At 61.2% G+C, this 21,727-nt stretch overlaps 1 protein-coding gene across 1 annotated transcript; it reads left to right on the forward strand.

The window, feature by feature from the left end:
• Window positions 1-1,625: 1,625 nt before the first annotated feature.
• Window positions 1,626-20,218, forward strand: GNAI2 (G protein subunit alpha i2). The gene is made up of 9 exons (XM_004615227.2): window positions 1,626-1,878; window positions 15,128-15,170; window positions 15,403-15,544; window positions 15,633-15,793; window positions 17,479-17,607; window positions 17,824-17,953; window positions 18,047-18,200; window positions 18,398-18,612; window positions 19,188-20,218. The coding sequence occupies exons 1-8, from the start codon at window positions 1,761-1,763 to the stop codon at window positions 18,586-18,588; spliced, it is 1,068 nt and encodes a 355-aa protein (XP_004615284.1). The 5' UTR covers window positions 1,626-1,760; the 3' UTR covers window positions 18,589-18,612; window positions 19,188-20,218.
• Window positions 20,219-21,727: the final 1,509 nt, after the last annotated feature.

The following is a 21,727-nucleotide window of genomic DNA, read 5'->3' on the forward strand; positions in this document are numbered from 1 at the left end:
ACATAGCCAGGTGTGGCCCAAAAAGCAAAAAAGAAAAGTAAAAAACAAAACAAAACAAAAACAAAAACAGGGAACTGAGAGGGTGTGGTTAACAGGTGGAGAGAATCACAGGACTTGGCCTGACTGAGAGAGTCTCAGTGGCCCCACCATGCCCTGCCTCCACGGACTGAGATATGCATTGTGCCCACCTCTAGCGAGCTGGCCTCAGAGGGGCTGACAGGTTCTCCCTGTTGCCCGGCAACTGCAAGAGCTGTTGGCTGTTGCTAGGAGCAGGCTGGGGAGGCCCGAGGAGGGAGGATGGGCTCTCGGGCTGGGGGCGGGGCTGGCGGGGCTGCCGGGGGAAGGGGCCCGCCTCGGGTTTGTAGTCCGTGCTTGGATTGGTCTGTCCTTTTCACAATATGTTCTGTAGATTAGAGGCGGCGGCGGGTCTATGTGTGGATTGCATATATAAGCGTCTGACCCTGGGTGGGTTCTATGTGATTTCACCATATTTTTGCCGCGTGCATGGAGCCTGACTAAGCGTTGGCTCCAGACAGGAGGGAACCCTGGAGAAACCTTTGCAGGACTTGCAGGCCAATGGCTCCCCAAAACGGGAGACATTCAGATAGGGCTATGCTCACACTGCAGGGAGAGCTGCGAGCCTGAGACGCTGAAACTAGATATGCAGTAAGGAGGGAGTGTGGACAGACAGGCGATGGGGAGGGACAAGAATTGACGGCCAGGCATTGGTAGCCAACCTTTCTGGCTTTGTGGACCTTCCCTGTCTTTGGGTTAGACCTCCTCGGCTTCTGGATTTGGGGTTTCACAGGCCACCTTCCTGGGTCACCCTGGGAAAAGTCTTTAAATGTCCACTAAGGTTGGGACTCCTAGTGGAGAACAGGATAGGAGTGAGATAATTTTCTAGAGAAACTCTGCTGTTTCCACCCACCCTTGGCCCAGTCATGGGGTTGCACCCGTTGTCCAGTTGGGACAGGAGGTAAGATTGTAGCCACTTATATTTCGTCCTGGCTGGTCAGGTCCAGGCTGAAGTCCGGGATAGCTACTTGCAGGAAGATATCCCCGAGTAAGATGGATACGCCTTGAATGATTAGACAAGGCAAGGGAGACAACCCTGGGGGCAAAGGTGATCTGTTTGTCGTATTATTACAGAGAAGAAGGCAACGCCGGCTTCAGACGGAGAAAAAAGACCCAGGACTCCAAGGATCCCGAAACAAGTTTATTGGGTTCATTAACTTTAGTTAGGAGACGAAGACACGCCTCCTTCACCTAGGTCGCCCAACTCGCGGGCAGCCCAAGCTAGGAGGGCTGGTTCCTGCTCAGCCCGCGAGATGCCCCCATCCCCACCCTCGGACTACGAGATCCCGCCAGGCCTCGGCCCCCGGCTCTTCGCACCCAATCAGAGCCGGGCTCCGACGGAGACCCGCCCCGAGCCCCTGCCCTCCTCCTGGCTCCGCCTCCAGCCCGGCCGAGTTGGGCGGTGCCTGACTGCGCCCTCACTCCGCCTCCCAGCCAATCACGAGCCAGAGCTCGCCCAGGCCCCCGCCCAGGCCCCGCCCCTGCCCAGTCCCGGGCTCGTTTCGCTCCGGCCCCACCCCCGGCCCGCCCAGCCGTCGGTGCGCGGCTGCCTAGAAGGCGCCGCCCGGTAGACGCTCGGAACTGCCGACCCGAGAGCTGCTCGTGGAGGGTCGGCGGCGGGAGCTGAGTGGGTCGGGCGGGGCCGAGCCGGGCCGGGGGCCGTGTCCGGGCCGGCGGACGGCGGGATGGGCTGCACCGTGAGCGCCGAGGACAAGGCGGCGGCCGAGCGCTCCAAGATGATCGACAAGAACCTGCGGGAAGACGGCGAGAAGGCGGCGCGGGAGGTGAAGTTGCTGCTGTTGGGTGAGGCCGCACCCTGCGCCGGGGACCCCCAAGGCCCTGGCCCGCACCCTCAGACAAGGGTTTCGAACTGCCCAACTCCCTCTGGGCCATCACTCCTAGCCTGGCCAGGATCCTAAATAATGGTTGGAAACTCTGGGTTGGCTTAGGTCTCTGAGACCCCCCCCCCACACACACACACACGCACACGCACACACCCCAACATATCCCAGACCTAGCTAAACCCAGTCTCCTCGGCCTCACGGCATCTGACCTGCAGACCAACCTCACAGGCCCAAGAGCTCCTACCTGGTTCTTCCATCATTCCCTAGCCCTCCCCCCAACCCCCAGCCCCACTCACCCTCCAACGTCAGCCACCACCTGTTTCCTCCATTCCTATTGGGCAGAACGATCTGCCTCGCCCCCACCCATTCCCTCTTCTCTCCTCTGTGCCCCATCCCTAACTAGACCTTACATCCCACACCTGTGCACCCTGACCTCAGGGACTTCTTGGTGGGAAACCTCCACCCTCCAGCTGGAACCTGTGGGCCTTTCAGAGCCGCCCGCCTCCTGCTTCTAGCCCACCAGGCCTCGCCCCACAGACCCCTGCACCCCCTCCGACACTCTGCCCTTCCCAGCCTCCCCACCCCCTCCTGTGCGGCACTGGATGGCTGGGCTGGGAGGAGGGGTCCAGGGGCTGCGCTGAGATGCCACTGGTGTTGCCGGGGGAGGGGGCAAGGTCTCAAAGCTTCCCAGGGAGCTCCTGCTGGCTAAACGCTTCCCAGTTTCTCAGCCAGGTCCAGACCCAAGGGAGGGACATCTGGGGAGCAGGAGGGAGTGTGGAGGAGTTGGGGTTGTAGCGCCTCCAAGGCCGGGGAAGATGGTGGCTGCTCCAGGGTGGGGGGAAGTGGAAGTGGTAAGCCGACATATTGCTGCCCGGCGGGCAAGCCAAGGAAATCTGCTGACGGGGGCCGGGCTTCCAGCACCCCTTCTGGACCCAGAGGCCTGGGGGGAGTGAGTTGGCCAGAGATCTGGTCGGATTGGATCTTGCAGTTCTGGCAGGGGATGTGATGGACCAGCTGGGTGAGGAGCTGGGGTGGGCAGCAGAGGTGGACTTTTACAAAGACTGTGGGTCCCCGCACCCTCCCACTGGGAGCAGGTGTGGTGCTGGGTGGCCGCCTGATTTGAGGGGGTTTCAGAGTTGGGGGAGGGGGGAGGGAGGCTGGACAGTGTATGTGGGGGGTGTGGTCCCTCAGCCCCACAGCTGCTGTGGGGTCCACAGACTGGGAAAGTGGGGCTTTTCCTGCTGAGCCCAGAGCCCAGGGCCAGTTTTACCTTCCCTCCCAGGCCCATCTGTTGACTGCCCCCCCCACCCCGGGGCCTGGCCTCGGGGACACAGCCCCGGAGGTTTCAAAATGGCATCCGCTCCTCTGCCGCTGCGGGAGGAAGAGAAGGGGCGGGAAGGGGCGGCGGCCCAGCCTCCTGGGCTGTTTTGCGTTGGGCGCTTGCCTCTTCCTGTCTCAGCTGCGAGTGCGGCAGCGGCTGTGAGTGGGTGTCGCCGCAGTGAAATGCCCGTGGCTGCCACCCGCTGGGCCTGGGGAGGGTGCTTCCGCTGGGCCACCTCCCAGTGCTCGGCCTGGGGTCTCCAGCCAGCTCCTCCCCAGACTTGAGTGCAGTTAGTATGGTAGACATGAGGGTGACAGGACGAGGGCTGAGCTGGGGCACCTAGGGACACAGGGCCCCCGGCCTGTTCTGGATTCCCACCCCAGCCCTCCAGGCCTGCCCACTGGAGTCTGGGCTCAGCTTCAGGACTTGGGCAACCCCCTCCCATGCCTGGCTGGCAGGTCCCTCTGGGCCCAGGGGACCTTCTCAGCATCCTGCCCCCCCCCGCCCCGCCCCACTTGGTGTCCTCTGTAAAATGGGCTTCCTGGGTTGGGGCCAGAGAGTGCCTAGGAGGCTCCTGCAGGGAGTGGGGTTGGGGGGTGGGTAAGTCCCACCGGCAGGGGGAGAGAGCCCTGCCCACCAGTCTCTCCAGAGCCAGGTCTTAGGAAGTGATGGGAGGCCAGAGCAGGTTCACCTGCCGGGCGCCTGTCCCACGTAGCGGATAGGACTCTTTCCAGGCAGCGGGACTCAGGCTGGGCAGGTGCCAGCCTTCCCTCTCAGCCAGAACCACGCCTGCTGCCCCGCCCGCATACTGGCTCCTTCCCTGCTTCCGTTGCCAGCCAGCCAGTGGCGGCGGGCGGGGACAGTCACTGTCACTGGGGCAGAGGCAGATGGGGGTGAGGGAGGTTTTCCCTGTGATTTGGGGGCAGGGACAGAGTAGCTGATACCATGGGGGCTATGGGGATACTCGGCGCCCTGACCCAGTTCAGTGGACAAGCCAGTCATCCCCAGGTGGAACCTGGGACTTGGGCTGGGTACTTAGGAGAATGGAAGCCCAAGTGTGAGCTGGGGGTAGCTCCAATTTGGGATGGGCTTCTGTGAGCATCCTGCGAAGGAAGGAGAGGTGAGGTGGCTTCCACCCTTCAGCTGGCTCTGCGCACACTCTCCGGCGCTCTTGCCATGGGCTTTGGAGTTGCCATTCCCTCGGCGTGCGCTCTTCCTGCTTCCATCTCACTCACTCCTGCCTGATAACAATCAGGTTCAAGACTCTGCTCAGGGGTCACCACCCAGGAAACTTCCTGGACACAACCCTCTCCACCCCCACTAGGCTGGCGAAGCCCCCTCTTCTGCCTTCTGACTCCAGTTCCAGAGACACATGTCCCGGGCTGCAGAGACAGGCTGCAGACAGGGGCTGTGCTGTGCCCAGTTCATTTCTGAGCTTTCCGTGCTGGCACCTGATGGGTCCACCCTTTTCCATGTGTTGAGTGAACAGAACCTCCTGTGAACTTGGATCTTGGCAGTGGGTGGATGGTCGAATAAGGTGGGTCAGCACGAACGCTGCACACAGCCTGGTAGAAGGTGGAGGTGGTCAGGCTCTATCCAGTTCGGGGTTTGGGCAGATACTGATACTGGGAGAGGTTCTTCAGGCTGTTTCCTCCTGGTCTCATCATGGAGCACTGGCATCTTAGCCCGTTTCGTAAGGAACTTCTGAGGGTCTGCAGCCTGTTTCCATCTCCACAGCCAGTCGGGCCTTTGCATTTGCTTTCTTCCCTGAGAGCAGGCTGTCTGGGGCCAGCCACAGGTCCAGCCTGAGTCCTCTACTGCTCTACCAAGGCCTGTCCAGCCCAAGTGGCTAGACTGCCCCACAGCCACGGACCTCAGCCCAAAACAGTGCTGCAGGCATTCCTGGCCTGGCCAGTGGAGAGTGGACATGCCAGGGTTCAATTTTGGTTTGCCCAAAGAGAAGGAGCGAGTTTGTGGTCTTTGTCTAACTTTGTCTCTAGCAAAGGCCCCGAGATACCGTAGGTGCCTATTAAGCGTGTATGGTATGGAAGGAATGAAACAATTGGGAACCACCAAAAAACAGGAATAAGCCATTCTGGGACGCCTGTTTGGGCCCTGGCCCAGCAGGAGGGAATGGGAAGGGCTGGCCTGGGACCCTGGCTGGGGAAAGGGGGGAGTAGTGGTGCCCGGAGAAAGGGGAGGGGAGACGGGAAAGGTTCCTCTTGATGGCTTTGAAAAATTCACAGGCCCTGGGGACTGGAGACTAACCCAGCAAGGGCACTGGGGTCGGAAGGCCTTGGGGGGTGTTTCCTGGCAGCGGGGAGAAGGGATCCCACAGGCCTGGCTTCAAAGCCCCACTCCACCCAGAGCTTCCTGACTGGGGCCGTTGCCGGCAGCCACAGGTGTGAGGCTCGGACACCCCAGCAGAGGCTTGAGAAAGGCTGCCTGGCCCCTGTGCGCGGGCACCGGGGAATCCCTCCCTTGCCCTCAGCTGCTCAAAGGAAGGTGGGAGGTCCCAGTGCCAGCTGGAGCGACTGACTGTCGGGGGACTAACATCCCAACCTCTGGGGGGTCTCGGGGTGGGAATGTTGTGGACCCTGGGCACCAGGTGGGCTGGTTGCCCATCAGCCTCCTCCCTCCTGGCTCTTCCCAGCCCTCCAAGGGGCTGGAGCTCATTAGCACTTGAATGGGGGGCGGGGCAGTAGGGTGGGGGACTTGCTTCTTCCCACCCCTCCCCCCAGGCCGGGCCTGGCTTTGTCTTCCCGGCTGCGGCCCCGGCCCCGAGGAGCTCCCACGCCTGTGTGAGGGCTGTGGGTCGGTTGCAGCCTTTTCTGACCCCCTCAGTCTGCATCCTGCTTGTGCCCCACATTGATGCAACTGAGTTAAGAAACGCTCCTGCTGAGGCAGGAGCAAGCCCGGGCCTTCATAGGCCTCTTCCTGCGGGGTGTAACTCCCACGCGGGGTACTCGTGCGAGGAAGGGCCACCCCAGTACCGGTGAGGGTAGAGAGCAAAGCAGGTGCCATGGACAGAGGGGACCGGAAGCCTGGCCAGCTGGGGAGCATGGGTTTGGGTGGTTGTAACCTCGGCTGCCAGATGGGCCGGGCAGTGTATCAGTCATTGGGCCTGGGCACAGGATTCTGCCCAGCACCAGCAAGTGGCCGCCCAGCCAGTAGCAGCAGGTAGTGCCAGGGTGGGGGAGGCTGATAGACCCGGTGAGGTCCCCAGGCCTCGCACAGGGTGAGCACTTGGCAGCACGGTGCAGTTGAACAAGGCAGGGCGCGCTTCGGTTCTGAACGCCTTGTACTGGAGCTCAGTCTCTGGATGTATCTTTTGGTCGCTATCTCTAAAAACCACCCATTCTTAATTCTATTTTGTTTTGTTTTGTAGCCATGGCCCAAACCCAAGGCCTCACACAAGCCAAGCACGTGCTCTACCACTGAGTTATTTCCTGAGCCTCATTATTTATTTCTTTCTCCTTTTGGGGCCACTCTCAGTGCTAAGAGGACCATGTGGTACCAGGGATGAATCCAAGGCTCCAGCACACAAAGCAAGTGCTCCAGCCCTTCAGGCTGTCTCCTCAGCCCTGGAGCCACATTCTTGGGGAGAGGGGTGGAAGGGGGGTTGGGACCCCACCTGACAGTCTCAAGGGCTGCTCCTAGGTCTGTACTCAGGGATCACTCCTGGTGGTGCTTGGGAGACCCTATACAGTATTAGGGATTGAACCAGGATCAGCTGCTTGCAAGGAAAGTTCCTTTAACTCGTGCTATCTCTCTGGTCCCTGAACCCTGTCCTTTTGACACGAGGAAGGGGGGAGGAGGTTTGTCCATAAAAGTTCTAAGTTATTAGCCACTGAGCCCCACCACACCCCAGCCTGGGCCAGAGCCTCATGTGACTGTCGCCCTGAGCCCCATGGGACCTGCTGAGGGTCAGGATGGGCAGATGAGAGCCTCTGGTGGCATCGGCCTATTTTCCCAGGATCTCGGGGCAGGAAGTTCAGCCCAGAATCTGTCAGTGATGGGAAAGGGTCACCGACACAGGCCCTGTCTGCCTTGCAGGGCAGAGGACGAGGCCTGGGGCAGGGACCCCAGGGACCCATGCTAACAGGTAGCCCCTCCTGCCACCACCAGTGCAGGGTGGGGGCTCCCTCTACCCAACCCCACCGAGCTCCCTCTAGCCTAACATTCTCGTTCTTACTAATCCCCAACCTCACTCTCAGCCATGCTGCTTCTGGGACAGGCCGGTTTTGGAAGAAGAACTGAGCATTTGCGGAGCCGACTGGCCCTGCGATGCTGGCCCTCCTGAGTGCACTGCCCGGGGTTCCACAGCCAGTGCCCAGAGCCCGAGTGGCTGGAGGTGGGGTTGGCTAAGGCTGGTTCGAGACTCAGCTGACTGGATGGTGGGGGGCTGCGGGCAACTCCATCCTCTCAGAGTGCACGGGGGTGGTAGTGGGCGCCAGGGAGGAGGGGCCGTGAAGTCTGCGTGGCAGGGCTGGGCCCCTCGGGGAAGTGGTGTCCACACCAGAGGAAAAGGAGGAAGCAGCTGGAGGAGGAGGAGCCCAAAAGAGGAAGAGAACAGAGGGCCACTCCTGCTCTGCCCGGGGTGGCGGCTGTGAACCCTGTACAGAAGCATCTAGAAGGTGAAACTCACCTGCGCAGGCTTATCTGCATAACCCCAGGGCCCACCTTATTGACCAGTAGCTGTCCCAGTAGCTGGGTGCCCTGCCCCAGACACCCCTGGCCCTAGGCCCTGGAGAAGGTGGCAGCTTTGAGGAGGATTTCAGCCCCTCCTTTGTCCACAGGAAGTGGCGGCTGGGAGAGGGACGCCAGGGGGCGGGCCTGCAGGAAAGCAGAGGCTGCTCCTGTGTTCCCCAGCGGCCATTGCCCTCCAAAGCCGGAAGGCCGCGGCGGCAGGCGGAGATGAATGCCCGGAAATGGAGCAGCAGCCCCAGGATTAGCTCACTGGGTTTTCCCTGCTCAGGGATGATCAGAGGGGGCCTCGGCCCAGCCTTCATGTTCCCCTGCTACTACCTGTGGACCTGGGGCTGGCCTTAGTTTCCCCTCTGGGGAGAGCAGTAACTGTCGGGCAGAGAGATAGCTCAACAGTCTGAGTGCACGAAGCGCTGGTTCTGCCCCCGGCATTCCGGCACTGCTTGGTTCCCCGAGCACTGCCAGGTGTGGCCCCAAACAGCATCTGTTTCCAGTTGAGGGGGGCTGGATTCTCATGACTGCTCCTTTGAGGCTGGAACTGATGAGGAAACTGAGGCTGAATCCCTGATGTGACTTATCCAGTAGGTGGGAACACCAAGATGTGACCCAGATGGTGGCTCAGAGCTCTCACCCAACTGCTGGGGTTCCTAGGTGGGTCAGGGCTGGAAGGGCGCTGTCTGCTCTGGAATGGGGATCCACATCTCTGCAGCTCTGGAATGGGGATCCACATCTCTGCAGGCGACCTCATGCTGTTCCAGGCAGCCACCCCTGCTTGTGCCCTCCTCCCCATCCCTCTCAGGTCGGGGTCAGGCCACTTATCTTCCCCGGCTCTACACTTGTTCCATCAAGGACTGAGCCGGGCAGGTCCAGACTGCAGTGGGTGCAGGCGCCGTGTGTGTGTCTGAGGGTGTCTGCAGCAGGCTGGATGGACCTCCGAGTCTTAGTCTAGTGGCCCTGTTCCCCGTAGAGGTTCCCGATGCTCTGTGTGGTCAGGCCGGGGTGGAGGGGTACATGAATCGTCAAGGACAAGAGATCAGAGATAACGCAGCCAGCTCCAGGTTGTGAGTCAGGCCCACAGCAGCCTGTGTAGGTGGTGGCCCCTTGCGCCTCTCGGGAACCCCCTTCCCAACTTTGTGCCCTTTTTCCTCTCGGTAACCAGTGCTGGCATCTGCCTGTAATGCCCTGATTCCCAGTATGAGCCAGTGTAGGCACAAACGAATGACCAGCCGGGCTGGATTTCCCAGTTCGGGGAATTTGAGAGAGGCCAGGCAGGGCCAGCCTTGGCTCGGTGCATTTCACAGACTGGATCCACCCGAAGGAATCAGAAATGGGGTTGAGGGGTTATTCAGAGTCTTCGAAAGCAGCCAAGGAATTCTTAAATGAAGGGACGTCCATGAAGAGGATATGACTAGTGGCCTGGTTCTTGGGGCGACCTGGCTTGTGGCAGGTGACTCCCATGGAGGGCGGGACTTGCGCCTGAGAAGCCAACAGTTTGCCCAGCTCAGCGCCCGTCCCCTCTGGGCGGGTCTTCCTGGTGCGGGCAGAGCTGCCTGTCTGCCTGCTGGCACAGAAGCCCTCTCTGGCACAGGGCTGATTTGGCAGCAGCAGGCAGGTCCTGGTGGCCAGTGCTGCTTCCCTGTGGGTCATCACGAGCCTTTGAAGGTGCCAGAGCTGCCCTACCGAGGGGCAGGGCCTGGCGGAGGGAAGGTGGCCCGGTGCAGGCCAGGCCCCAGGTGTGTGGGCGTCTCAGGGTCCATCTGGGACCTCCGGTCTGCCACAGAGAGGCTTCGTGCAGGGAGCACCTGGAGGAAGGAAGAGCCGCCACCGGGGCGGGGCTCGGAGGGTCTTTGTGTGGCCTCCCCCTCCCTCGTGTTCCATTGTTCATTTGTGTGCCGCCTCTTCCCAGGCCCCAGACTTCCCAGGCTCTGTGGGGTAAGGGGTGAGGGTCCAGCCCCTCCCCCAGCTGCTGGAACCTAGGCCTCTTTACAAAAGCAAATGCACCCCGCTGTGGTCGGGCTCCCCCCACCCCCAACTGTGTCTGGCTACTGGGCTCCCCCTGGTGGCAGATCTGGGGCCCAGAGGCCCAAGGGAGGAGCAGCCCGTTTGGGCCCTCACCCGCAACCACTGACTGGTCTGCCACGTGGCACCTTCCTGGGGTGGGCTTCCCCTGGCTCATCCCCACCTTCTCCCCGGTACCCCCCTAGAGCAGGCGGGATCAGTGGCAGGGCGGGCCTGGTGCTGTGGGTCTGAGCCGGGCTACCGCCCAAGTCGGCCCGGGCTCCCCACCGCTCTGCTTCTCATCAGCAGGCTGGGCCCGCCACGTCGGCTGGCTGCTCTCCCTGGCCCCACGTGTACGGGGGAGCCCACCAGCTCCGGAATCTTCGCCCAGGCGGCAGTGTCTGCAGCGATGCTCGTGGGCAGGAGGCCAGCCCGGGTTGTGCGGGGCACTGGGTGTGTGGAAGGGTGTTGGGGCCCAACTCCCACAGAAGAGTGAGCGGTTCCATCTTGGGACCCAGGGCCCGAAGTTCCGGCACGGCTGTGCCTCCTTTCAGTCAGACTGAGCCAGCGCTGGTCTCTCCCCATCTCCGTGCTGCGCCTGCAACCTCTGCCGCGCCTCCCAGGGAGAGGAGCACAGCAGGCTTCAAGGGCATGGTGGGCTGCAGGAAATGAGGGGGGGCTATTCTCCAGGGCATCCAAAGGAACAGTACTGACTCTGCTCAGCATGTGCCCTGCCCTGCAGGAAGAACTTGCTGTTGACTCCTCGGCCCCTCCCTGGAGGAGACAAGGGGGTGTCCTGTTTCACAGATGAGGGGCCAGGCGGGGGCCAGGCAGCAGGGCTGCAGCACCTGGAATACTCAGGAAGGATCAGAGTCAGCACCGGGTTTGGGATGCTTGGGGCGGCTCAAGGCTTAGTTGCCTTGGCGAGGAGAAACTGAGGCCCCACAGAAAGCCGTGTCCCCCGGATGGAGAGCCCAATATGGACAGACGGCAGTGAGGGGGGCTGCTCAGGCAGGCGGTGCCCTACTGCCCCCCTCCTGGGCCGTGCCGAGCCCCCGGGAGCAGGAGCAGATGTCTTGGTGCCGAGCAGCCACCTGCTAACCGGGGCGCACCCTGGCACACCATCGCCTGCCGGAGCCCACAGCTGCTCCCCAGATGACAGAGGCTCTTCCCCAGCGGGAGGCGGTGTGAGCTGTGGGAGCCTCTGTGGGTCCCTTTGGTCTCCCTCAGCTGGAGAGGGCGGGCAGGAGAGTCGAGCCACCAGTCCCCAACTCAGCGTCTTGGCACTGATCCCGAGCCCAGGTGCAGGGGCGGGGGGGCCAAGTGTGGTGAACTCAAGCCAAGCAGCGTGGAGGAAAGGGGGCTCTCTGCAGAGATGCAGAGGGAGGCCAAGCCCCCCGGTCCCCACTGCGTTCCTGCAGGTGCAGTACTAGTCTCCCTCAGCCTCTGGCCCCTGCCCTGTTCTCGGTGCCCCTCGGCATGCCCTGACTTCCTGCCTGGCCACTAACACCACACCCTTGGCTGCCCCTCACACCTTCCCGCCTGAGTCATAGCCACTGGCAGGACAGAGGGACAGCTCCAAGTGCAGGAATGGGGTCTGTGCCCTTGATTTGTCCGTCTGTCCAGTGGGAGTATTTCCGCGGGGTGCCCTCTGGACAGAGCATGGCCCAGAGTGAGGGGCACCCCATCGCCTGCCCGCCTCATGTCTGCCGCATGTGCTGCTATTCTACTGGGGAAGTGAGATGCAGAGGGTGTCATCATCTCCATGGCTGGGTAGGGCTACCAAGGGGCTTTCGCAACCTACCAAGAAAGTGATCGGTGGAGCCTGAGTGATAGTACAGTGGGTAGAGCCCCTGCCTGGCATGCGGCCGACCTGGGTTCCATCCGTGGGCATCCCATATGGTCCTCCAAACCTGCTAGGAATGATTGGATAAACCTTGAGTGCAGAGCCAGGAGTTACCCCTGAGCATCACTGTGAGCGCCCCAAACCCCTCCCCACCCAAACTTAAAAGTAATTGACCAGCCGGACAGAGATATCAACCCTTTGGGTGGACAGGGGTCCCAGAGTCATGCTAGAGGGTGTGACCCTTTTCCTAAACCTCAGGTCCTGAGTGTCAGGAAAGCCATCAGTGGAGTTTCAGCCCCCCATCCTGAATGCCAGTCAGCTCCCTCATCCACCAGCAAATACACAATCTTTTTGGTTTGGGTCTTTTTGGGTTTTGTTTCTTTGGGGGAGCCATACCCAGCAGTGCTCCGGGCTTACTCCTGACTCTGCGGAGGGATCATTCCTGGCACAGCTCAGGGGACCAAATGTGGTGGCAGGGATCAAACTCAGATTGGCTGCATGTAAAGCAAGTGCCTTAACCCCTGCACTACCCCTCCTTCGCATCCTCAGCCTCTGTCCTTCTGGTACCTCCTGTGATAGAAGCTGGGGCCTGGGCGGACAGACACCACAGGTCCTGTGGTCACTGCAGCCTTGGGGCGAGCCTAGCTAATGCTGCTTCCCTGCACTACGGCCGTCTCCAGGAATGTGTTTTAGTAGCTGTGACCTTTCAAGGCCCTCTCCTCATGACCCCACTCTGAGGTGAAGGTGTTAGGGGGGATGCCAGGGATGCCCTGGGCTCAACTCCTGGCTCACCCACCACCCTCCGCAGCCTGCCCAGTGGCGGCCCACCCCACCCCTCTGAGGGCCACAGCTATGCCTCAGGGGAAATGTATCTCCCAGGGAGCTGTGGGCCTGCGGGGTGTGGGGTTGCCAGGTCAGGTCTGCCTCTACTTGTTGTACACTGCATGTGCTGGAGGGCCTCCGGGGCCTGAGTGGATAGTGGCCTCTGTCCTCGCTGTCAGGTGGGGGCCGGAGTGATGGCAGAGCATGTGGCCTCCGCCGACGGCTTGATTCCTGCTGCTCGCATTGGTGAGGCTTAAGGCTCTGAGGTGCTCATGACTGACCCTGAGGGGTGTGGGGGCCAGTCTGCCCAAAGCTGCTCTTCCCCTGCCCCAATCTGCCATGGTGATGGGGGCTTGGGACACGTAAGTGGCCAGGGCAGGGGTGCCCAGCCCAGAGAGACGCCTCGAGACGGTGCAGGTGTGACTGGGGCATTCTGGGCTGAGGCTGTGGACAAGCTGGGCCTGGGGGCCCATCGCCCTGCCGCTGGGGCCAGGAGCCGCTCAGGAAAGGGGGGGTTACCGCCCCGTCTCACAGACACTTGGAAATGCAGCTTGCGGAGTTGATTGCAGGACATCTGCCTCTCTGTCTGGGGTGGAACCAAGGAATCTGCTTTTTCATAGGGATCACTCCCAGTACTGCTGGAAGCCTTGGTGACTCCTGGCGTGCCAGGGGCAGAGCATGTGGTGTGGGGGGGTCAAACTCAGGCTTCACACCTCTGCCCTGAGCCATACCTCCCTGATCCTGGGAATCTGCTGCTGGTTTTTCTTTTTTTTCTTTTCTTCCTTTTACTGCTTTTTTTTTTCTTGTTGTTGTTTTAGGCCAAACCCAGTAATGCTCAGCAGTTACTCCTGACTGTGCTCTCAGGGATCACTCCTGGTGGTGCTTAGGATCAAACCGGTTTGGTTTGGGTTGGCCATGTGCAGTACAAGCACCTCCCCCATTGTACTATCTCTCCAGCCCCAGCTTTTTTTTTTTCCCCTTCTAATTTTTTTGGTGTCTTTCAAATAGCACCCAGAAGGTTTCGGGGTCACTCCCCTGTGATACTCAGTCAGGTGTGCACATGGGTCCATGCTTGGGCTGGCCAGTGCAGCACTGTTTGGAACCAGTGGTGCTGGGGACGTGCCGGGATAGGGGTGGAGCCTGGGTCATGTGCATGCAGGATGTGTGCCTAATCCCTGAGCAATTCCTGGCCCTTAAAAAAAAAAAATAGGGGCTGGAATGATAGCACAGCGGGTAGGGCATTTGCCTTGCACGTGGCCGACCCGAGTTCGATCCCCAGCATCCCATATGGTCTCCCGAGCATCACTAGGCGTAATTCCTGAGTGCAGAGCCAGGAGTATCCCCTGTGCATCATGGGGTGTGACCCAAAAAGCAAAATAAATAAATAAATAATAGTGATGTCCAGGAGAGCGCTCAGGCTGGATCATGTGCACAAAGGAGCCCGCATTCAGTCCCATGCCCCCACCTGGGGGTGGCCCTCAAGAACTGCTGGGGGTGGCCCTTCCAAATTATTTGTATATTTATTCCCTCTCCCGCCCTCATCACGGATGTGGTGGTGGGGCTCAGCACACGCCCGACGTGGCCGTCCGCTGAAGCTCACCCATCAGGCTGCGTGGCCGGTACATGTACTCCCCATGCAGGGTACACTGAGCCTCTGAGTGTACTCAGCACTAAGATGTGAGCCATGGCTGTGGGGGCTGCACCTCTGTGTTCCTCACACATTGGACTGTGGTAGAAGCGGCTTGTGGTGCCAGGGATCTCAGGCAGGTGCCAGCACCTTGCTTGGCACATGTGGGGCACCCGGGTTTGGAACTCCTGACCACATGCTGCAGGGCAGGTACTCTCAGCCTGGGTGCTGCTCCTCCAGGCCTGGGAATGTGCTTGTCGGCACCACTCAGAGCATCATCTCATGTTGAACCACACTTGGACAAGATTGGGAGCCTAGGCACTGCGGGCCTGCTCGTCCGGGCCCCTGCCCTTCTGAACCCTGGCTGGAATCATGGACCTTGAATTTTCTGTATCCAGTCTCCCCAGTCCTAAAGTGGGAACAGAGGCAGTGCCTGTTTTGGGGGTGCCTGGACAATCACAGGAGGGCATGTGGGCACCCAGGAGGAAGGCAGGTGGGGCTCTCAGGCCAGAGAAGCTTCTGCGACAGCGGAGGGCCTGTGCTGGCCCTGCGGGTAGAGCAGGACTCGGCTGCAGCCCTGCCTCATCGTGGCCATGGGGAGAGGGCTGTGCTGGCCCACAGCGGTGAGCGGACTCACAGGCTGCCTCCTGCGGGGCGGCCTGCAAGTCTCCAGCCAGGGCAGTGGGGTGTGCAGAACGCGAAGGCCAGGGAAGACCCCCCCAAGGGGCAGCATGGCACCCTGGCAGCTGCGCCCCACCGGCCCGACCTTCATGGCTCTGCTGCCTAACCACCTCCGTGTTGCCACCAGGAGGCCATGGGGAGGGGTCTTGGGTCTCCAGGGTTCCCTGGACCAGCCTTCCCATGACCGCCTCCGCCCTCTGTTCCAGGTGCTGGGGAGTCGGGGAAGAGCACCATTGTCAAGCAGATGAAGTAAGTGTTGTGGGGATGAGGCAGCTCCAATTTGGCCACCTCCCTTTTCCACCCCCTTCCTATGGGCCTGCACTGCCCCAGGCTGAGCCCTTTCCAGAGGTGCCTCGGGTCTCCATGGGCCGGGCCGGTTGTCTGCCTCTTTTGGGAGGTCCCTGCAGGTACCAGCATCCCCAAGCAGTAGGGCAAGACCCCTGTACCCTGTGGCCCCTAACCCTTGACCCCTGGTGACTAGGATCATCCACGAGGATGGCTACTCCGAAGAGGAATGCCGGCAGTACCGGGCGGTCGTCTACAGCAACACCATCCAGTCCATCATGGCCATTGTCAAAGCCATGGGCAATCTTCAGATTGACTTTGCCGACTCCTCCCGCGCGGTACGTGACCCCTCCCTCCAGTCTGGGCCCTTTCCCCGATGCGTGCATGTCCACCTATCTAATGGGTCCCCCATTCTGCTGTGTCCAGGACGATGCCAGGCAGCTGTTTGCGCTGTCGTGCACGGCCGAGGAGCAGGGCTTGCTCCCAGAGGACCTGTCCGGCGTCATACGGAGGCTCTGGGCTGACCATGGCGTGCAAGCGTGCTTTGGCCGCTCTCGGGAGTACCAGCTCAATGACTCTGCCGCCTAGTGAGTGCTGTGAGGGCCAGGCCGGGCGGGACGGGACGGGTCCCGGCCTAGAGAGCACCTTCCCTGCAGGCCATCCTGGACACTGTCATTCTCTGCAGCAGTGATGAGCTGAGCAGACGATTCCCCGGGGGTCAGGGCCTGGGTGTGGGCAGGGATGGGGTTCCACAAAGGGGCACAGCATACTCCGGATGCTGGGGTTGCAGAGAGGGCTGTGGCCTGCTGAGCAGGGGGCGAGGTGGTGGGTGCGGGCACAGATGTGTGTGGGCTGAGCCTCGACGCAGCTGGAGAATCATAAGCTGCCCAGCCCACTGGGTTCAGCTCCAAATAACCCGCAAGTGCCAGGCCTACAGTGCAGTGCTGAGCACCCTTGGGTGATAGGACCAGACTAGAGGGTGATGCTCGTGGCTGCCTGCAGAACTGTGTGCAACTCCACAGGCCTGGGGCCACCGGGAGGCCTGCACCCTCCTTTGCATGCCCCCTCGGCCCCTCGCGCCCATGCCTGCCCAGGAATGTGGGTCTTGCCTAGTCCTGGTTCCCAAGCCCCACCGCAGATGCACGGACAGCTTCCCCACTCTCCTTGCAGCAGCCCCCCGGAGGAGTGAGAGCATTGCAGCCAAATAACCCAGGGAAAGCTGGGGGAGCGCCAGGCCTGGCCTCAGCACTGCCCCTCCCAGAGGTCAGGGAAGTTTGTGCCAGCAGAGCTTGTCAGGCCCAGTGCCCGGCGTGCCTACGCTCCAGGCTCCTCCCACTCCCACACGGGGGGGGCTTCTGCTGTGTGCCGAGCACTGTCCACTGGTGAACAGACTCGGCCGTGGACATAGGCCACACTCACCTGCATGGTCTCACTGCAATAAGATCACTCAGGGTAGGGGATGGAGAGCCCCCCAACCCGGGGACAGGGATCCTTCCAGTGCCCAAAACTTCTGTAGGGCAGCAATGAGCCCCGCCACCAGGAAAGAGGAGGGGCTATGGGGAGCCCATGGCGGGGCCTGCTGTAGGGGTGGGCCTCGGTCTGCAGGTCACAGCACATGCGTCACGCTCCCGCATGGCCCTTCCTGTTTTTCTGTTCTGTCCCTGTGTCTCTGAGGTCATTTCCCTCTGGCCCAACTACTGGTGGGAGCCAAGGGCTGGCCCAGTGGCCCTCCCCAGGAACGAAACAGCGCACTGGACAGTGGCTCAGGACCTGCCCACAGTGCCAGGGCAGCAGGGAAACTGAGGCAGGGGCAGGGCTGGTCCCAGGGCCTGGCAAGGTAGCCCAGATACTGATTACAGGGACTGGTAATGAGGAGCCCCTGGGACTTCTGCCAGCAGGTGTCCCTGCCTTCCCTCTGAGGAGCCTGAATTTTAGTACACGCTGGGCAGAGGGCCCACTGCGCCTGCAGGCCTCGACCCATCCTGCCCCTGCCGGCATCGAGGGACCTGAGGGATGCAGAGGGCTCTCTGCAGCAGCGGAGCCGTAATTGGACCTGTTAGCATTGCAGTCCATGTCGTAGTCCCCCTCCCTCGCCCATGCTGCTGCAGCTGTGACCCCAGAGGTCAGGGTTTCTCTCCTGAGCAAGGGCTAATGCAGGCGGGGCCTGGCCTGAGGAGTGAGGGGACAGGAGGGAAAGGGGCCCTCCTGATATGGCCCTGGCTCATATCAGGAGGCCCCTGCTGGCACGTATGACACCCCACTCTGTCCCCAGCTACCTGAACGACCTGGAGCGAATCGCGCAGAGCGACTACATCCCCACACAGCAGGACGTGCTGCGGACTCGCGTGAAGACCACGGGCATCGTGGAAACACACTTCACCTTCAAGGATCTCCACTTCAAGTGAGGACGCGTCCGGGTGGAGGCAGCGCCCACCGAGAGGGCTGGAGGGGGGACTGTGTGGGCCCCCTCACTGAGCCCCCTCGAGGCTGGTGTTGCACAAGTCCTGGAGGACTGCTCCTCCGAGTGGCCTGACCTCAGTGGGCTGTGCAGTGGGGCAGGGCGGGGTCCTGTCTCGAAACCCCCGTCTCTGGAGCTCAGGGGCCCCTGTGTCCACAGGATGTTTGATGTGGGCGGGCAGAGGTCCGAGCGGAAGAAGTGGATCCATTGCTTTGAGGGGGTCACCGCCATCATCTTCTGCGTAGCCCTGAGCGCCTACGACCTGGTGCTCGCTGAGGATGAGGAGATGGTGAGTGGCCAAGAGGCTGAGGCTAGGGGTGGGGGTGCTGGTGCCGGCTGGCGTTGACCAGGCTGCGTTGCTTATTCTCCCCATCACACCTAGAATCGAATGCATGAGAGCATGAAGCTGTTTGACAGCATCTGCAACAATAAGTGGTTCACAGACACGTCCATCATCCTCTTCCTCAACAAGAAGGACCTGTTCGAGGAGAAGATCACACACAGCCCCCTGACCATCTGCTTCCCCGAGTACACTGGTGAGGCGCTGGGGCCTGGGGGAGCCGGCCATGACTCGGTGGCCCATGGGCGCCCCCTGCTGGGCAGAAGGGTAACCCTGAGACTGGGTCCCTCCTGGTGCTGCAGGCGCCTGCCTGCTCGGCTGGTCTGGCCATTCCTGCACTCTCTGCCCACAGGGGCCCACCTGTCCCGCAGCCTCACTCTCTGTCTCCCACAGGGGCCAGCAAGTATGAGGAGGCCGCCAGTTACATCCAGAGTAAGTTTGAGGACCTGAACAAGCGCAAAGACACCAAGGAGATCTACACGCACTTCACGTGTGCCACCGACACCAAGAACGTGCAGTTCGTGTTTGATGCCGTCACTGACGTCATCATCAAGAACAACCTGAAGGACTGTGGCCTCTTCTGAGGGGCGGTGGGGCCTGGCAGGATGGTGAGCCCAAAGCGGGGTATGGTCCGAAGCGGGGTGGGGCCTGGCAGTGGGCATTGAGCTCAGGCACCCATTTAGGTTAGAGGACGGTGGGATTCTGGGGACACGGAGAGGGCAGCATGGCGGGATGGCACTGGCAGGCTCCGTTCTGCCCAGGCAGTAGATGTGCCAGGCCAGGTCCTGGGTCTGCACTTGGGCCATCCTGTCCGGCCTTGGAGAAAGCCCATCCCTGTCCCTCTGTTCCTCCATATCCTCCTCCTCCTCCCACTCGCCCCTTCTCTTTTCTCGCTCTTCCCTTTCTGCCCCTCCTCTCCCCTGCTCACCAGCTATTGGCCTGAGGAGGCCATGAGTCCCCCCACCACCTGGGGGGTGTGGATTGAAGAAATCTCATCATCCTTGGGGAGGTGGGGGGACTCTGCCAGGGCCACCAACCCCCTGACTTAACCAGCTCCTGGCGCCCGCCTCTGGGTCACAGCTCCTAGGAGGCCATGGTGGCTGTCTAGGGCGGCTGGAGGACAGATGCCCCAGATTCTCTTCACCCACATCCTGACTCATCCCTGTCCCCCCTCCCCCTCCAGGGCCACCGCCGACTCTGCTCCCCCCAGCCCCTGAGGAAGACGGGACCAAGAGGACCACGCTCCCCGCCTGTGCCCTGGCCGCTTTTCCCCTTCCTTCCTCTGTTATTGGTCCCCCTGCCCCTCTTTCAGCTGCAGAGGCCCAGGGAGGGGTTGCCACAGGTCCCCCTATCTGAAGCTCACCTCATCCCGGGTGCTGGGAATGACTGCGGTCCCGTCCCGGTGTTCGCCATTGTTGTGTTTGGCGATGGGAAAGGGACACATGAGCTGAGTCTCCCAAGGCCTGTCTCTGCAGGGCCACCCACTTCTCCAGCCTGGGACCCAACCCCTGGTTTCGCCTAACACCAGCCCCTGACCAGCCCAAGTCCAAATGTTTACAGGGGCCTCCTCCCCACCCACCCTTCCAGCCGCTCGGAGGCCCCAAAGGTAAAAGCACAAGAGCCCTGAGAAACCTACTGTCTGGTTACTTGCTCACTCTGTTCTCATAGCTTTTTAAAAAAAAGGAAAGGAAAGAAAAAAAAAAAAACTCAGACCAAGGGAAAGGAAACATAGACTAAGAGAAAAGAAACTCAGACCAAGAGAAAGCGAACTTAGACCAAGAGAAAAGACTCAGACCAAGAAAACTTTTTAGACAAAAACTATTTAAACCTTGGAAACCTGATCATTTGTTGTCCCTTCCAGTGATTCCGTGCCTTGAATGTGTCTGCGTGTTTACACCCGTCCCCTCGCTGGCTGCCCTCTGTGTGGGGTGACACCCTCCCCGCCCTCCACAGAGTCGGGTTCCAAGGGCTGTTCCAGACAACTGCCAATGTCACTGAGGGTCCCGTCCCAGTGCGCCCCCGGGCCCTGACTCCATTAACCTAAATGTAGCTCCTTAGCGCTAACCTAGGAACCACCGCTGCCTGCTGAGGGGCCCCGCCCCACCCGCCCTTGCGCAAGGCCCGGATCCTTCGGCGTTGAACACTTCCTTGCTTTTTTTCACATGTTTTATGGAATTGTTCACCTGGTTTGAAATAATAAAATGTAGAAAGAAATCTCTGCATTCTTCTTCCCCAGGGGCAGAGACCTAAGTCTAGGGGTGCCAGAGTGCCCCTAATCCTCATGAGGGCACAGAAGTTTGGGGTGATGTGTGTGGCTCTCCCAGTAATACTCGGTCCTGTTCTTGGTGCCCAGTATTTCTTCTTTGACTACTCTTTGTTTTGGGCCTACATGCAGAGATGCTCAGGGATCACTCCTGGCAGGGCTCAGGGACCATATGGGATGCTGGGGATTGAACCTGTGTCAGGTGCAAAATAAGGCAAGCACCCTACCCGCTGTACTGTCTCTGGTTCCAGACCAGTCTAACCTCCTGGTTCCTGGGCCTCTCCAGCACCTGAAGTCTGAGGCCAGGTGGCCTTCCTCTACACACAGGAGGGGTGTCAGGAGAGGCCGGTGCAGAGGAGACTGACTTCTCTCCTCCCAGCCCAGAGCCTCTTGCACACGTCCCCCCTTTCCTGCCCACGCCCACCCCCACCACCACACACACTCCCTTCCTAGTACAGGATGCATCCCAAAGGCCCGTCCAAAACTCAGCCCCCATCATAGGCCTTTTTTTTTTTTTACTTTTGCTGTTTAGGTCACACCCGACGATGCACAGGGGTTACTCCTGGCTCTACATTCAGGAATTACTCCTCGCAGTGCTCGGGGGACCATATGGGATGCTGGGAACTGAACCCAGGTCAGCTGCGTGCAAGGCAAATGCCCTACCCACTGTGCTATCACTCCAACCCCCAGCCAGCCCCCATAGGTTTGACCAAGCAGAAAGTAGGGGGTGTTCTTCAGACGATCTCATGCAGGGAGCTCGCACTCACACAGTCTGTTCCAGAGGCCTGCAAACCTGAGCTCAGCAGGGGCAGGCCCGCCTGGAGGAGGCCTCAAGTGAGGAGCGCCCTGGGATTGGTTGCACAAGGACGGCTGTGAATGCAGAGGCTTCCCCGGGCCTTGGGGAAGGGTGCACATACACTGAAGCTGGTGGCCGGGGCCTGAGCCCCAGGCCCGGGAACTGTGGGCCAGGCACGTGCAGAACCCAAGGCAAGGAGTCGGCGGGGCGGGGCCGGGCGCCTCCGTCTCTGGCCGCCAGGGGGCGCCGCAGCCCTCGCTCGGCCCCGCCGCGCTGGTCACGGAGGCTGACGTCAGCGGGTCCGGCGCAGGCCGCGGGGCACAAAGACAGCTTTGTGGGGCGGCGGCGGGCGCGACCGGACAAAGCGGCCGGGGCCGGGGTCGGCGCCGCGGAGGCGGGGAGGGCGCGCGGTTAGGAGAGGAGGAGGGAGCCGGGGACCGGGGCTCCACCCCCGCACACCTGCCGTCCCCGCGCTGGCAGCAGATGAGAGGCCGCGGCCGCCCCGTCGGAAGGAGATCACCGCCGCAGCCTCCGTCCCCGCCCCAGTCCGCGGGCCCTTCCTGCTCTCCCTCGGGGCCGGGCAGCAGGCCGGCGCGGGGAGGACCGGATCCGGTGCCCAGCCCAGGATCTCTGCCTCCTTCCTTCCTTCCGCGCTTAGGCCTGG

This window comes from Sorex araneus, chromosome 4 (genome assembly GCF_027595985.1).
Source record: "Sorex araneus isolate mSorAra2 chromosome 4, mSorAra2.pri, whole genome shotgun sequence".
NCBI lineage: Eukaryota > Metazoa > Chordata > Mammalia > Eulipotyphla > Soricidae > Sorex > Sorex araneus.

Coding starts and splice junctions, on each gene's coding strand:
- GNAI2 (XM_004615227.2), top strand. CDS start 1,761: ATGGGCTGCACCGTGAGCGCCGAGGACAAGGCGGCGGCCGAGCGCTCC. Junction 1,879..15,127: donor GGTGAAGTTGCTGCTGTTGG/GTGAGGCCGCAC, acceptor CCTCTGTTCCAG/GTGCTGGGGAGTCGGGGAAG. Junction 15,794..17,478: donor CTCAATGACTCTGCCGCCTA/GTGAGTGCTGTG, acceptor CTCTGTCCCCAG/CTACCTGAACGACCTGGAGC.